At 32.9% G+C, this 13,924-nt stretch overlaps 1 protein-coding gene across 1 annotated transcript; it reads right to left on the reverse strand.

Moving 5' to 3' along the window:
• Nucleotides 1-2,649: 2,649 nt before the first annotated feature.
• On the reverse strand, nucleotides 2,650-9,091 carry LOC144562454 (putative metal-nicotianamine transporter YSL12). The gene is made up of 8 exons (XM_078311682.1): nucleotides 8,606-9,091; nucleotides 5,814-5,977; nucleotides 5,608-5,705; nucleotides 5,369-5,503; nucleotides 5,090-5,279; nucleotides 4,514-4,803; nucleotides 3,677-3,966; nucleotides 2,650-3,404 (listed from the first exon to the last, which is right to left on the reverse strand). Exons 1-8 carry the CDS (start codon nucleotides 9,039-9,041, stop codon nucleotides 2,878-2,880), a joined length of 2,130 nt encoding a protein of 709 aa, XP_078167808.1. The 5' UTR covers nucleotides 9,042-9,091; the 3' UTR covers nucleotides 2,650-2,877.
• Between the last annotated feature and the right edge of the window lie 4,833 nt (nucleotides 9,092-13,924).

The raw sequence follows: 13,924 nt of genomic DNA on the forward strand, positions 1-13,924 counted from the left end.
TTATATATAGATATATCAATATTATATTCAATTTATTTATTTTTTCTATTTTTCGTATTGCTTTATCAATACTGGAGATGTAATAATGCTAATTCATTTTCTTATTTTCTTACTTATTCATAGATGTTGTATTTTTCTCAATTCTGAAATATTATATTGTATAATATGACTTACATTTCAATCATCTTCCTCTTTCCTCTTGAACTATTCTTAGCATTTTGGGTATTACGGTACAATCTGATATTTTCGATTTATTCTTCTATACACAGTAAGTGTACTTCCCATTTCTCTAGGATCAATTTTTAATTATTAGTATTGATAAGGTGTGTTCCATTATATTTGATGAAGTTTTTTTTTATTTTTATCTAAAGTGAAATAAAATCAAGCCAAGGCAAGGAGATATAAATGTTGGGTACAATCCGTACTGATGCTGTGTTTTAAAGATTCATGTTTTTAATCCAAAAGTGGTTTGGTGTTAGTTGGATAAGATGATTTTAAATCTTTTTTGCAAATTAGTACAAATTTATTAGATGTAATTTGCAAGTTCACTTTCTGAGCCTACTAGTTTTAGCAATACAGTTATGTTGCATACTATGAAATTCTTTTAGTTTGCAAACATATTTTGTTTCAAAGCAACCATTATATATAATTAAGGTGGTGTCATTGCTTTCTCATATCAATAATGGTTCAACTTTTCTGCTTGCTGAAAACCGCACAATCAGATTTAGTAGTGCCTGTGCTGATGGGGATAGGTACATGTCTCCAATGGTGTCAGTATTTTGTATTATCCAACTAAAAGAGTTACTGCATAGTAGTGCTACACTGATTCTTACTTGGTCATCCATACTCACCAGAAGACCACAAGAAACAGCAAAACCATTTAAACAATATATGACATGATGAGTTTAGATGATTTATTTATAAAAATAATAAAGTTATTATATTAGTATTTTTGTTATTTGCCTGTTTTGTTACCCGTTAATTATAATGGGTATGAGTAGGATAGGATAAGACAAATTCTTAATGAATATGAATAGAGTATAGGTAAAATCAATTCTTAGTGAGTATGAGTATAAAAATGATTCCACCCTCCCTGTATCGTACCGACTGACACCCCTACGTGCAATAATTATTTCTCTGTACAAGTGAACAGCGGAGACTGATTTCTCTAAAATCGTAATTAATTTCTTTAAGAATGAGTTGGTTTAAAATTAATAAATAAATATGGTTTCATTTTTCCATTATAAAGATTGGCATCTTCGTAAAGGATGCTGGCAGTGTTAGATTTAGACACGTTTGGATAATTGGTAATCATTAATTTGACATATTAGAATCATTACATTTCACATGAATTTTTTTTTATCAAATAATTAGAGATTACAGGACAACTGAAAATCTAGATGGAAAAGGTTTTTTTTCATCGGGACAAGACTCGCCTACCAATCAGAAATTGCCACATGTATGCATTTCATATTAATTCATAAAATTGTAAACATAATCAAACATTTATAATTTTTTTATATGAATAAACTATAAGAGGGATCCACTTACAATATTTGAAAATTATAACATCTTACAACAATTTGGTTTTGTAATTTTTAATACCTAAATAGTTAATCTAAACAGTTAAACATGATCTCTATATTAAAATATGCTTGAAGATCAAATTTTATATTTTTTTTTGAATTTTTTTACTATTTATTAAGTTTTTATAAAACTGCAGTTTTTAGACAATTATTGACCACTGAAAAACAATAGTTTTGTAAAATACTTAATAAATAGTAAAAAAATCAAAAAAAATGTAAAATTTGATCTCCAAACACATTTTAATATAGATATCATGTTGAACTGTTTGGACTTTGAAAATTGCAATATCGAATTATTGTAAGATGTTGTAACTTTCAAATGTTGTAAGTGAATCCCTCCTCAAAGTATAAATAATTATTATAAGCATAGAAGTGTGTTGAGAGCAAAACTAGTGTGTTGTGCTCAGTAAGAGGATTTGTAAACCTCATGTATGCATTTCATGCCACATGTATGCATTTCATATTACTTCACAAAATTGTAAACCATGAAACACTTATATTTTTTTATATGAATAAACTATAAATAATTATTTATAAGTTTTACCTTTCTCAATCCGGTTTGAGTTGGAATTTATGGGGTATACCTTGAGTATTCATGTGGATTTTGATCAGAAAGTCGGATCCAAACGCAAACTTTGGGTTACTTTAGGGGATCTGAATTCGGCCTGAAGATAAAAGGACCTCTTTTGTCTCTTTCCCCATCTATTGACAAACCTGGTGATACATTAGGCCAGGAAATCTTGGGAAAATCTCTTTGTATCCACGAGTTGGAATCCATGAAAGACAGAAATTGGGTCATTTTCAAAGGATGCTCCAGCCCAGCACAAATGACACACAAATAAATAGGGATAGTCAACTAGAAAACTGCCTATAGCAGTGAAAGTTTATGTAAATAATTACCAGTACCCTCGTTTATTCGATCCCTTTTAATGAAATTATTAACAGGTAAGTGCCTACTACTTAAATAAAGAAATTGAGTAAAGGAAATATGTAAGAGACAAAATTCATTCTAATTAAGTACCCTTGTTGTACTATCTTGTCTTCCTTTTTGTATTCCTTTAACTTTGCTTTATATGAGAAGGTTTAATTATGTTTCATATTGAAATTTATTTACAATAATTTCCAACGTCAACACTTTAACATCAAACTAACCCAATACTAAAAGTATTATTAACTCACCAAACTTCTCTTTGAGAATGAAAACCAAGAACATGCATTAAACTTAAGAAACCATAACTACACAACAATGAAGTAACCCAACAGCAGAACATCAACCATTTTCCAATTTGACTCACAAAGAAGAGATGAAGTCATCGACCTTTACATTCATCTTGCGAGACAAAAACTTCATGCAAATCGGTGGATTAACCTTTGCTAGAGACAGAATTGACTGAGGAAGAGTCCATAAACCATCCCCGCAAATCATACCTGACGCCACAGCAGGCCCAAATTGACCTGCCTGCAACTTATTAATCTTCTCCCAGATAAACAAAATCAAGCTGCCGACAAACATGTCAATTGCAAAGTATGGGCCAATATAGAATGGTATGGCCATGGCCATAGGGATGGGGATAAATTGCGAGACCTTCATCGGGACCAAGTCTCTAATCAGATTGATTAAGACAGCAGCGAAGAAGAATCCGTAGCAGAGTTTAAGGCAGTTGTGAGGGAGGGACCCAAAACCATCCACACCAATAATAGCCATGTTACGGAAAACAATTGCATTAGGTGAAGGGTATTCACTGCCGCTGACACCAATATCGTTGAATGCCTTGTAAAAGAGCCAAAAGACACATGGTGCGATGACACATCCCATAACTGTAATGGAAACATTGGGTGATTAACATGTGATATGAGACTGTCAATCCTTCTGTTTGTTCATTATTTTTCAGTTTGAATGTTATAATGCTAGTTGTATTATACATTTGCAAGGACTCCACAAAAAGTCCATTATTCTGGTACTGTTCTTGACCCAACAAGTATAACAAAAATCAATTGAAGAGGTCTAGATTAGAGAACATTTTGACCAGGTTATTGGACTTGAGCTTGACCAATTAAGTAATGTTGCTACTTTGCGAATATATTTTTACCTGTGCCAATAATTTGACTAACAAACATGGATCTAGGGGAGGCAAGGGTCATGTAACCAGTCTTGAAATCTTGCATTAAATCAGAAGCAGTGGAGACAATGCTCATCATGACACCACAAGCTGCCAAGGCGGCAAGTACACCACCATCTCCTTTACCAGCCCATGCACCAATCGTGAAGATGGCAAGCTTACCATAAGTGGAGGCAAGAGACCAATCAGTCAGGCCAGCACCATATGCATTACAGAAGGCAAGGATTGGTGCAAATAAATAGGCTACCAGGATATAGTACCTGTTTAACAAAATAGAAATTAAGAGAATATGTTATTCTGTTGGCTTGTTTTGATCGTCTTGTAATTGCACTGTGCTGCCAGCAATTTTCTTATTATGTAATTTCTTCACTAAAAATCTAAAAGGATTGGAGCGTGGGAGAGTCTACAGGTACGTACTATGTTGGAATTGAGAGCAATTCATATTTTGGTACTTATTTTATTTTGTTCTCTTGAAATCTTTTATTTTATTCACCAAAATACCACAGGATCACTAGTGTGGAATGCACAATCATATGTTTGAAACTGGAACGGTTCTGGTTTGGTACTGATTTTATATTGAGACCCTTTTTTTCATTTTATACAATTTATGATTATTAGTTCCTTAAATTATTATATATTCTTTTTATGAAAATTGCATTATTTTGTCATCATCCGAAAATAATTTGAATATTGAGTATATTATCTTAAATTATTGTTAGATCTTTAAGTTTTTTGTATATTATTTTATGCAGATTGCATTTCTTTTCTCATCATCAGAAATAATTTGGATATTGAGTATAGAAGTACCATTTCAGAGGCTTGAAGATATGTGGCAGTGTCACAATGGAAATTATCGCCACACAAACATAGCCTCCTAATGCAAACTTCTTAGGGATCTGGTCCTTCAAAAAGAGCTCGGTCCTCCTCTTGTCATCGAATGAGACTGTCTCAGAAGAAACAACATTGTTGTCGCAATCTGTGATGGGAAGTTTAGACTTGCTTTTCCAATCTTTGTAAATAGCAAAAAGTGTGCGGGACATGACCTTCACAAAGTTGTACAGGCCATCTCCTAGAATCAGGGCAATGGCTATAAACACCTACATGATGAAAAAATTATTAATACAGAGATATTTCATGTTAAATTTTAACAGAAGTTTTTTCACAAACTGTGCTAATAGCAAAAGTAGTTAATTAATTGACTGATCAATACTTGATAGCCAAAATATTGCTCAAGGAGATTCAACTGACAGAACAAAAAAGACTTCAGGTTCTCACAAGTTTTTGTATAAATAATTATGGGTACAGTGTAAATTTCCATTTTTTTTCCTTCTATAAATATTTGTCATTATTTGTATCTCATAAAGTTTATGTTCGAATACGTACCCTATAACCTTGCAAGCCTTGAAGATTGGTGTCAGAGAGAGAAGCAGAGTACCATTCGCCCTTTTTGTTATTAATCAAAGGCCACATCAACCCCCAAGAAAGAATACCACCCAAAAGCACAGAAATGTTCACAATGTGGGGGCAAATCATCCCAACTCCAACATAGGTCGGAGAGAAGTCGAAGTAAAACCTACAAAAGATACAAGGAAGGAGTGTAATAACATGTTACAAAGAATGTCATTTTTTTTCTCTTTTACAAAGCTCGAATATGTATTTTACCTATTATCATAAGCCTTTAGGCCTAATGTAGGGAAATTTGCAAATCCACAACTGTCTCCGCCAGTGTAGAACCATTGAAAGAACCCCCACAAGAAGGTGCCTACAAAGAACTTGCCTAGGAGCTTTACCTGCTTCCTAAAATAATACAGTTTAATATGAAATTAGATAACATTTAAGCTACAATACAACATCTACAATGCAGTATGTGTTTTGTGATTCTGAGAATGATTCTCTCTTACATCGCCAACTTAGCACCCTCTGGAGTGTGAAAACTATTGATAAGATAAGCAGTAGCTGTCCCACTTGGATAGATCAACTTATAATCAATTATCATGATCTGAAAACAAAACAAAGTTTGTTCATGTAATTAGTAACAGCTTTCCTTTGACTCCACATAATTTGAATTAACATATAGTGAGTTGAATTATGGATAGAGAAGTTTTACCTTTCTCAAGGGCACCAGTGCAAAAAGACCAATGAAACTGACTAAAAACATGAATCCGATCATCCAGCTTAGTTTTGGGTCCTTGATATCCCTTGGATCATTTGCTTCAGTTGCTTGTTTTGCTATCCGACTGCTCATACCAAACATATAGCTTCCAAAGCCACCTGCTCAACAGATTAAATTTTTCAATGAACCTTTCTGAGAAGCATTATACAACTGTTACACCATAAGTGCTACACAAAAACCATGCTCTTGATTGTCGGGTTTTATCCAAAAGAACAGACCCAATTGTAATACTCCAGATATAACAATATGAACATCAAAAACCTCATTCATAATGTGAACAACATAAAAAGTAAGGGCCTATTCGGCAATATGCTGAGAAAAAATGGAATTTGGAAAATACTTCTATTTCACACTATTCTGGTCATGTTCGGTTCAAGGTGAAAAAATGAAAGAGTGAAAGAGTATTGATAAATGAGCCAATTGAATCTCATAAAAATACTAGGAAAATGCTAATATGCTACTCGTAGCACCGGAGCCAACTCCAAAATACTAATTCCTCTGTTCCACCTCTCCAAGGAAATAGAAAATTGGTTCATAGAGAAATGAAGAAGGGACATAATTATAAAAAGCACGAGTTTAACTGCAAAAGTTCAAACTCAATTTTATTCTGTTCATTTTCATAACCAAGCTAGATTTTAGCTCAGCTTGTTAATTCTAGACTGGGCTACTACGGAGCTAGTTGTACTTGGGATAACCAAGCTAAAACCTCAGCTTGAATCTGCCCGAGCTAGCTCACGAGCTAAGCAAGCACATCTAATGTTTTCTCAACCAAAATAGAATTCTTGTTACCAATGAGCTCTTAGTCAAAAGTGTACAATTTAAGTTCCTTTGTCGTGTTGTTACTAATGAATTGGTACAATTGGAAATTTTTAATATGATTATACTCCATATATTCATACTTGTAAATTGCAATCAACATACCTCGGTAAGTGAGCAAATAAAATGGAGAAACGAGTGTGAAATACAAAAATTAGGAATTAGGAGAGCTTTAGAGCAACAAAAGCTAGAACATCATAACGAGATTGGAGAGATGAGATGAAGTACGTTGTTTTTGACTAAAATCCTAAAACCTACATGAGAAATTAATTCTCAAAGAAGTGTGCTCTAGCTCGTTAATGGGCCGAGCTAGCTTGGTCTGAGCTAGGCCTAGCTCTGCTTGTTAATTCCAGACCGAGCTATTAGCGAACTGACTCGCTAACAGCCTATTCACTATCGAGCGTACTGTTAGCAATTGAGTCAGAGGCAAATCATGCGCAATCCACGACTTACGAGTTTTTTTGCCAATTCTAGGTGGAATGCACAAATGCCTTCAACTCAAATTTTGAATTTAGATCTAGACAGTTTGATTAGAATTCGGACCAATCTAGCTCAAAGTCCCTTCAATATTCGTACTAAAGCAGATTGGATGATCCATAGTAGTAGGGCCTAAAAATAGGAGATTATTAAGCTATGGAAGTAGATGCAAAATTTATAGTCTTCACTAACTCAATTTTTGAGTTACTGCAGAACTTATCCTGATAGTCTGATTCATATTGACACTAGCATTAAAGGAGTTTGTGCATTACAAATGATCAGATTGACTCAAATTTTGACTGAACGGTCGAGAATCTAAAGCAAGATCTGAATTAATTCAAGAGTATATGGCCTTATGGATGCAAGCAGAGCCAGAGGTATTAGTATAAAATAGGCATTAATTGACTCTTATTTTTTTCAAAAGCTAGTAATGAAGTAGATTTTTATTCTATAATTTATAATAAAATACTATATGTACAAGAAATTGATCCTCTCATTTTTTTGTGAAATTTTATACTATTGATCTTAATTTTTTAAAAATGAATAATTTGTGTTTAATTTAGAGGATTTATAGCATTTTGGAAAAAAAATTTGAGTGAGTCTATGGTACTATGCATATCACGGGTTGTTACCGTGCTACGGCTCTATATTCGAGTTTTCAAATCCTAACGGTCGATCCGAACCGTTCATCTTGTTCTCCATATTAATATGTGTTTGGAGACCAAATTTTACATTTTTTGAAAAAAATTTACTATTTTTTTAGATATTTAGAAAATCACTTGATCTGAAAATTCTGGACCATCCAAAAACAGTGATTTTCAATAAATCTAAAAAAATAGTAAAAAAATTTCAAAAAATGTAAAATTTGGTCTCCAAATACATATTAATATGGAGAACAAGATGAACGGTTCGGATCGACCGTTGGGATTTGAAAACTCGAATATAGAGCCGTAGCACGATAACTCGTAATATGCATAGTACCATAAGACTCACTCATTTTTTTTAATCAAAAGAATAAAAAACTCACACATAATATTTTTATTTTATATTATTTCTCTCGCACTCACTATTTTTATTAAAAAAAAAATTCCCATTCAATAAATTTCTGCCTCCAACACTATATGCAGAGAATGTGAAGCCGACAGGAATTCACATCTCCTGAGTCAACTCAAATTTTGAGTTTAAATCTAGACCTTTCAATATTCGTGCCTAAGCAGATGTAACGGTCTGGATCTAAACTCAAAATTTGAGTTACTTTTAGGTGATACGAATAGAATAGTCTGGAATTCCTAAGTAACGGACTCATCGGTCCCTTTCTCCATTCAGTCCATGCCATGTCAGACAATGTACACCACTTGTGAAGTATAGCTCAGTAGCAAATATAAAACAAAAACAAAAATTATACAAAAGAGATAATAGGTAGGTGAGCTTACCGCTGTACCCCAACCCATACGCCGCAACCACGGCAGTCTGAATCACCGTGTTCTCCTGCCTTGTGAAGGGGTGCTTCAGCATCCCCCACTTCTCCAAAGCCACGGTCCACATCCGTACGAAAAAAAACCCAAGCAAACCAGCCGAGACGTTCAGTGAAGGTATGATACCGGTGGTGAGATTAAGCTTCATCACGATGACATTAAACAGCACAGAGAGGAAGAAGGCCACAAAGAAGGCGCGAAAGGTGAGCTGCTCTCTCCATCCGGGTATGGGTTTTGACTCGAACGCTTGCTCCACAGTGAGGTCTTGGTCATCACTTTCGCCATTAGAACTATTGGGTCTGTTGCGCTGTCTCAATCCAGTCGTCTCCACCATCTCCTCGCCTTCGTATGCATCAGATTGGGGATTTGGTTTTGTATCCTCGCTGATCCCCATTGGAAGAGGAGACACGGGAGAGAATCTGAAAGATGATATTTCGAATCTGGTTGTGTGAATCTATATATATAGGAATTCGTATCCCCTCAGGTTACCTGACTGTGTAGAATTGAATCGGACAGTCCAAAAATGGATTCACACGCATCTCAAAGCATAAATAATCTTGCCCCCTCTGTCATCCCAAATCTCAACCGGCTGAGAATAAATTTGAGCTGTCCGTTTCAATTGTGTTGACTCAGGTACCTGGGAGGATACTGATCCATATAATAGCGGGTGTAAATACGCAAGTGTAATTGCAACGATTTGTCACACTCAACAATGATAAGGATGTAAATATGGAAGTTTCTGACTATCGTTTTCTCGTGCAAGTGGAAATATTGTTTTTCCTTTTCGGATCCAAACCCGCTGTTATTCTAGAGAGAATAGGAGTCTATTTTTGTCTCTCTCTCTCGTAAAAAAGAGGATAGAAGAGAGAAAAGAGCACGGATAGCAGCAATTTTAAATAGTAGCAGATCTCATTTCTTTCTTTTCGGTGAATAATTATTTCTCTGACTAAGTGAAGAACAGTCGAGCCTGATTTTTCTAAAATTGTAATTATTTTCTTTAAGAACGAGTTGGTTTAAAATAAATAAATATGGATTTATTTTTCTATTATCAAGATTGAATGCATGTTTTCTGCATTAACTCAAAAATAAATCTTTTAAATTAATTAATCTCAATCATCTGATTTTAAACGGAGTCAATTAGACTCCTGCTTATAATATAGAGAGTCCTTTAATATTAGTGAGAATTCAGTGAACACGAATTTTAAAGAAAATTAAATGGTGAATATTCATTAACTCAAAGATTCCTTTGGAGTTAACGCAGAGGATACGAATTCTATCAAGATTGGCATCTTCGTAAAGGATGCTGGCAGTGTTAGATTTAGACACGTTTGAGTAATTGGTAATCATTAATTTGACATATTTAGAATCATTACTTTTCACATGAGAAGTAATGATTACAAAGCAAGACTCGCCTACCAACTAATAGTCTCCAGATTCATCAATTATTCACCGATATTTTTTTTTGTGATGGTGAAGTGAATGTGTAGATCGAATTTTGATTAAATTATTTGCAAAAAAAAAATTCTTCTCCTTTATAAAATTGAAATCTCCAGTTCAGATAATTTCAAATTATTTCCGAATTATGCTCAAAATAATCTCAAATTGCAAATTTTTAACCTCGCGGAACTGAATCCAAATAGTTCAATGGTACCAATCATAAATTTCCAAAATTCACAAAATTGTAAACCTCATCAAACGTTGCTAATTATTTTTTGATGAACAAACTTTAATAATTATTATAAGCATATAAGTGTTGAGAATAAAGTTAGTGTGAGCTATGTTCAATAAGAGAATTTCATGTACACATGCAAAAATTTTAAAAGAATTCGAATTTATTTTAGTATAAAGTCAAGCGGTCAAAAAAATAAAGCTATTTAAGTTATTTTAGTGCACTCATTTTTCATCATTTTTCACCGCTTGATTTTGTACTAAATAAATTCAAAAATTTTAAAATTTTACAAGTACACGCATCACTCATGAAGTAAATCGATTTCAACGATTTAGATTAGTCTTTTTGAAGCCAATCCGATAGATTCTGGAGTTATGCTCATTAAGCCCTCTTGGTGAGCACAACAAACTAGCTTTGCTCAAGTGTTGATAGGGTTCAAATCCTCTAATTTTCGTCACTCCATCATGCTTTCATTTTTTAAATGTTAGTAACTTAAAATTTAAAACTCAAATATCAAAATAAAATCGTTAGATTTGATCTATATTATTATTTTCTACACATATATAAAATATTACAACATTTTGACTTTGTTTTGTTGGTATCAAGAGCTTATAAAATTACATTGATATAGATAAATTTTGGACGTTGATTTTTCAACTTATTTATTCATATAAAAACAAAACCGAAAGAGAATAATTTTTTTATGTGTACATAGAGAAAAAAAGAAATATAGATCACATCTAATGGTTTTATTTTAATATTTGAGTTTTAAAATTAAAAATTATTAGTATTTTAAAAATGAAGGTATTTGAACCCTCATCTTCTAAAATTAATATTAATTTTGATGTAATTTTTTTAAAATTATTCGATATATATATAGGGAGCATCTAGCTATCCCTCTGTAACAATCTCTCATTTCATCCCCAAGTCATTAACTACTTCAATAACTACCAACTATCTAGGGGGACCACTTACTATTTGAGAACCACCTAATATTTGAAAGATTTTACAACTGGCGCGCAAGTATTCATCTATAACACATTAAGTATTTATCATAATATATCAAGTATTTTTTAAAAAAAAGCTGGACATGTTTTTAGAGGTGGGTTTTTTTTCTCCGTTCAATCTAATCAATATTTTTGACGATCGATGAGGAATTTTACAAATCTAAAACTACGAATGTTTTCTACATAATTTTATCTTTCAAATGAGATCCATGATGACATACTTTCGAGTTGTCCGTTGCACAAGTATTCATCATCGTCGTGCAAGTACAAATATAAAAACTGGACACATCACTCATCCATCTTTTATATGTTTTTAGAGGTGGGTTTTTTTTCTGTTCAATCTAACCAATATTTCTGACGATCTATGAGAAATTTTACAAATCTAAAACCATAAACGTTTTCTACACAATTTTATCTTTCAAATGAGATCCATGATGACATATTTTAGAGTTGTCCATTGCACAATTATAAATATCTTGTCACGCAAGTATTCATACCTAAGATATCAAGTATTCATTCATACACGTTGAAGTATTGATATCTAAAACATCAAGTATTCATTCATATACCTCTATTTTAAAAAAAAATTGTTTTTATGTCATTTACTTAGTACGCAGTGGTCTAATTCACCATTAATAAAGCTTTGTTCTTTGCAGAACTCGTTACTTCATGAGGAAATGAAACATAGACATGAAAGATATTAATTGCATCCACATATACAAAATTATTTTGATACGGTCAATAGTGATAAATCTAACCCAGTAGAGGCATGCTCTAGTATTCATTCATACATGTTGAAGTATTCATTCCCGGCAGATGCGTGCTTAATTGGGATGGAGTGACGGATGATCTCTGGCAGAACGTTCGCTGGAGTGGGAGCAGTAGTCATAGACGGAAAAATCGAGGCGGAAGTGTAAGAAGGATGAAGCTTATTATATTTACCATTTCGAGATGGGAGAGGGTGGGAGGTGGGAGATGTAGAGAACTTATCGATAGAAAAACGGAGGCAGAGGCAGAGGTGAGGTGAGGTGTGGGAGGCGGAGGTGAGAGAGGCGGAGGTGGGAGAGAGAGATGGGAGGCGGAGGTGGGAGAGGTGGATGTGAAAAAGAAAAATGGAGGTGGAAGAGAAATGGAGAAAGAGGAAAGAAATAAAAGTTGTTAAAAATGATAGTTATAGTTAAAATAGAAAAATAGTTAGTTGGAGGATAAAATGGGGGATGGATAGGTGAGGAAAATTATAATTACCCATATATATACATATAGAGAGAGAGAGTAGAACTAGAGTGTTCTTAAGCTCACCAAAGTATTTGGTGAGCTTAACTCCAAAACCCATCAAATCGGTTTCAAATGACGAATCCGAGCTCTTGAAATCCATCTACCTTACGAGTGATGCGTCTACATGTGAAAATTTTAAACATTCGAATTAATTTAGTATAAAGTCAAGCGGTCAAAAATGTTCAAAAAATGAATGCACTAAAATTAATTTTCTTCTAATTTTGACAAAAATGTTCAAAAAATGAATGCACTAAATATTTCGTCATTTTAAAATTTTCGAATTCATTTAGTACAAAATCAAGAAGTTAAAACTAAATGTTTATAAGTTATTTTAAGATATTTATTTTTATCATTTGTTGATCATTTGATTTTACATTAATTAAATTCGAAAATTTTAAAATTTTACATGTATATACATCACGTACTCATGAAGTAAATCAGTTTTAATAATTTAAGTTTGTCATCTGAAATCAATCTGATAGATTTTAGAGTTTACTAATTTTTTTTTATGAACCTAACGCATGCTAATCTCACTCCAGATGTATTATTAGAAAATAAAAGAGTTCCAATATTCTTTTATTATTTTACTTTGGTGGGAATATTTTCACATCATTTTCACTTGAAAGGTACTACTATGCACGAGTTTGGTCATTCACACTTAGACAATTATCCAGTCAAAATGCTGAATAAGTATGTCACCTACGACCAAGAAAATAATGATTTTTCATTGAATTTTCCAAGTTAAATATATTTATATTCATCCACAAAATACAGGAATGTGCCCGAAGCTACTTCTCTTTCATCTGAACCGTATTAAAATATTTGCCCTAGTTCATGTCGGCGTTGTAAAAAATATTTGTTTAGGTCGATTAATCGATTGATAAATCATTAACGGTGATCATATTATTACAGAATTTTTTAAATAATCAACTGATTGTTTTCAAATATGACCGATTATTCTCGATTAATTGCTTGACGGTGACCATATCTATCCAACGACCGCATACTGTTATTTACAACACTGGTTTAGATTCAGACATTGTGCTTCCTTGGAATCTGATCGGAACACAACTTAATATAAATTATTTCCAATTAAATGTTGTTAATCGAATTAAAAATTAAAAAAAAGAATTAAATTGGTCCTAAAACTTTTAGCTGAAAAGTTCATATAATAGAAAAGACATCATTTTACTTCAAGTGAAAATGGCACTTTTATTGTTGTTATTAATTATTCAACAAATTAAGTTTTTCAGCAACCAAAATATCAATAGATATCATTTATCAGTTATTAATTTTCTGTGGCTTTTAATATTTTAACCTCGGCCA

Source organism: Carex rostrata, chromosome 11, assembly GCF_964058835.1.
Source record: "Carex rostrata chromosome 11, lpCarRost1.2, whole genome shotgun sequence".
In the NCBI taxonomy this organism is placed as follows: Eukaryota; Viridiplantae; Streptophyta; class Magnoliopsida; order Poales; family Cyperaceae; genus Carex; species Carex rostrata.

Excerpts from the sequence above, each read along its gene's own strand:
- LOC144562454 (XM_078311682.1), bottom strand. The coding sequence starts at position 9,041 with ATGGGGATCAGCGAGGATACAAAACCAAATCCCCAATCTGATGCATAC. Across the intron at positions 5,978-8,605 it reads GTATGGGTTGGGGTACAGCG|GTGGCTTTGGAAGCTATATG; the intron begins GTAAGCTCACCT and ends TCTGTTGAGCAG. Across the intron at positions 5,280-5,368 it reads CTAAAGGCTTATGATAATAG|GTTTTACTTCGACTTCTCTC; the intron begins GTAAAATACATA and ends TATCTTTTGTAG.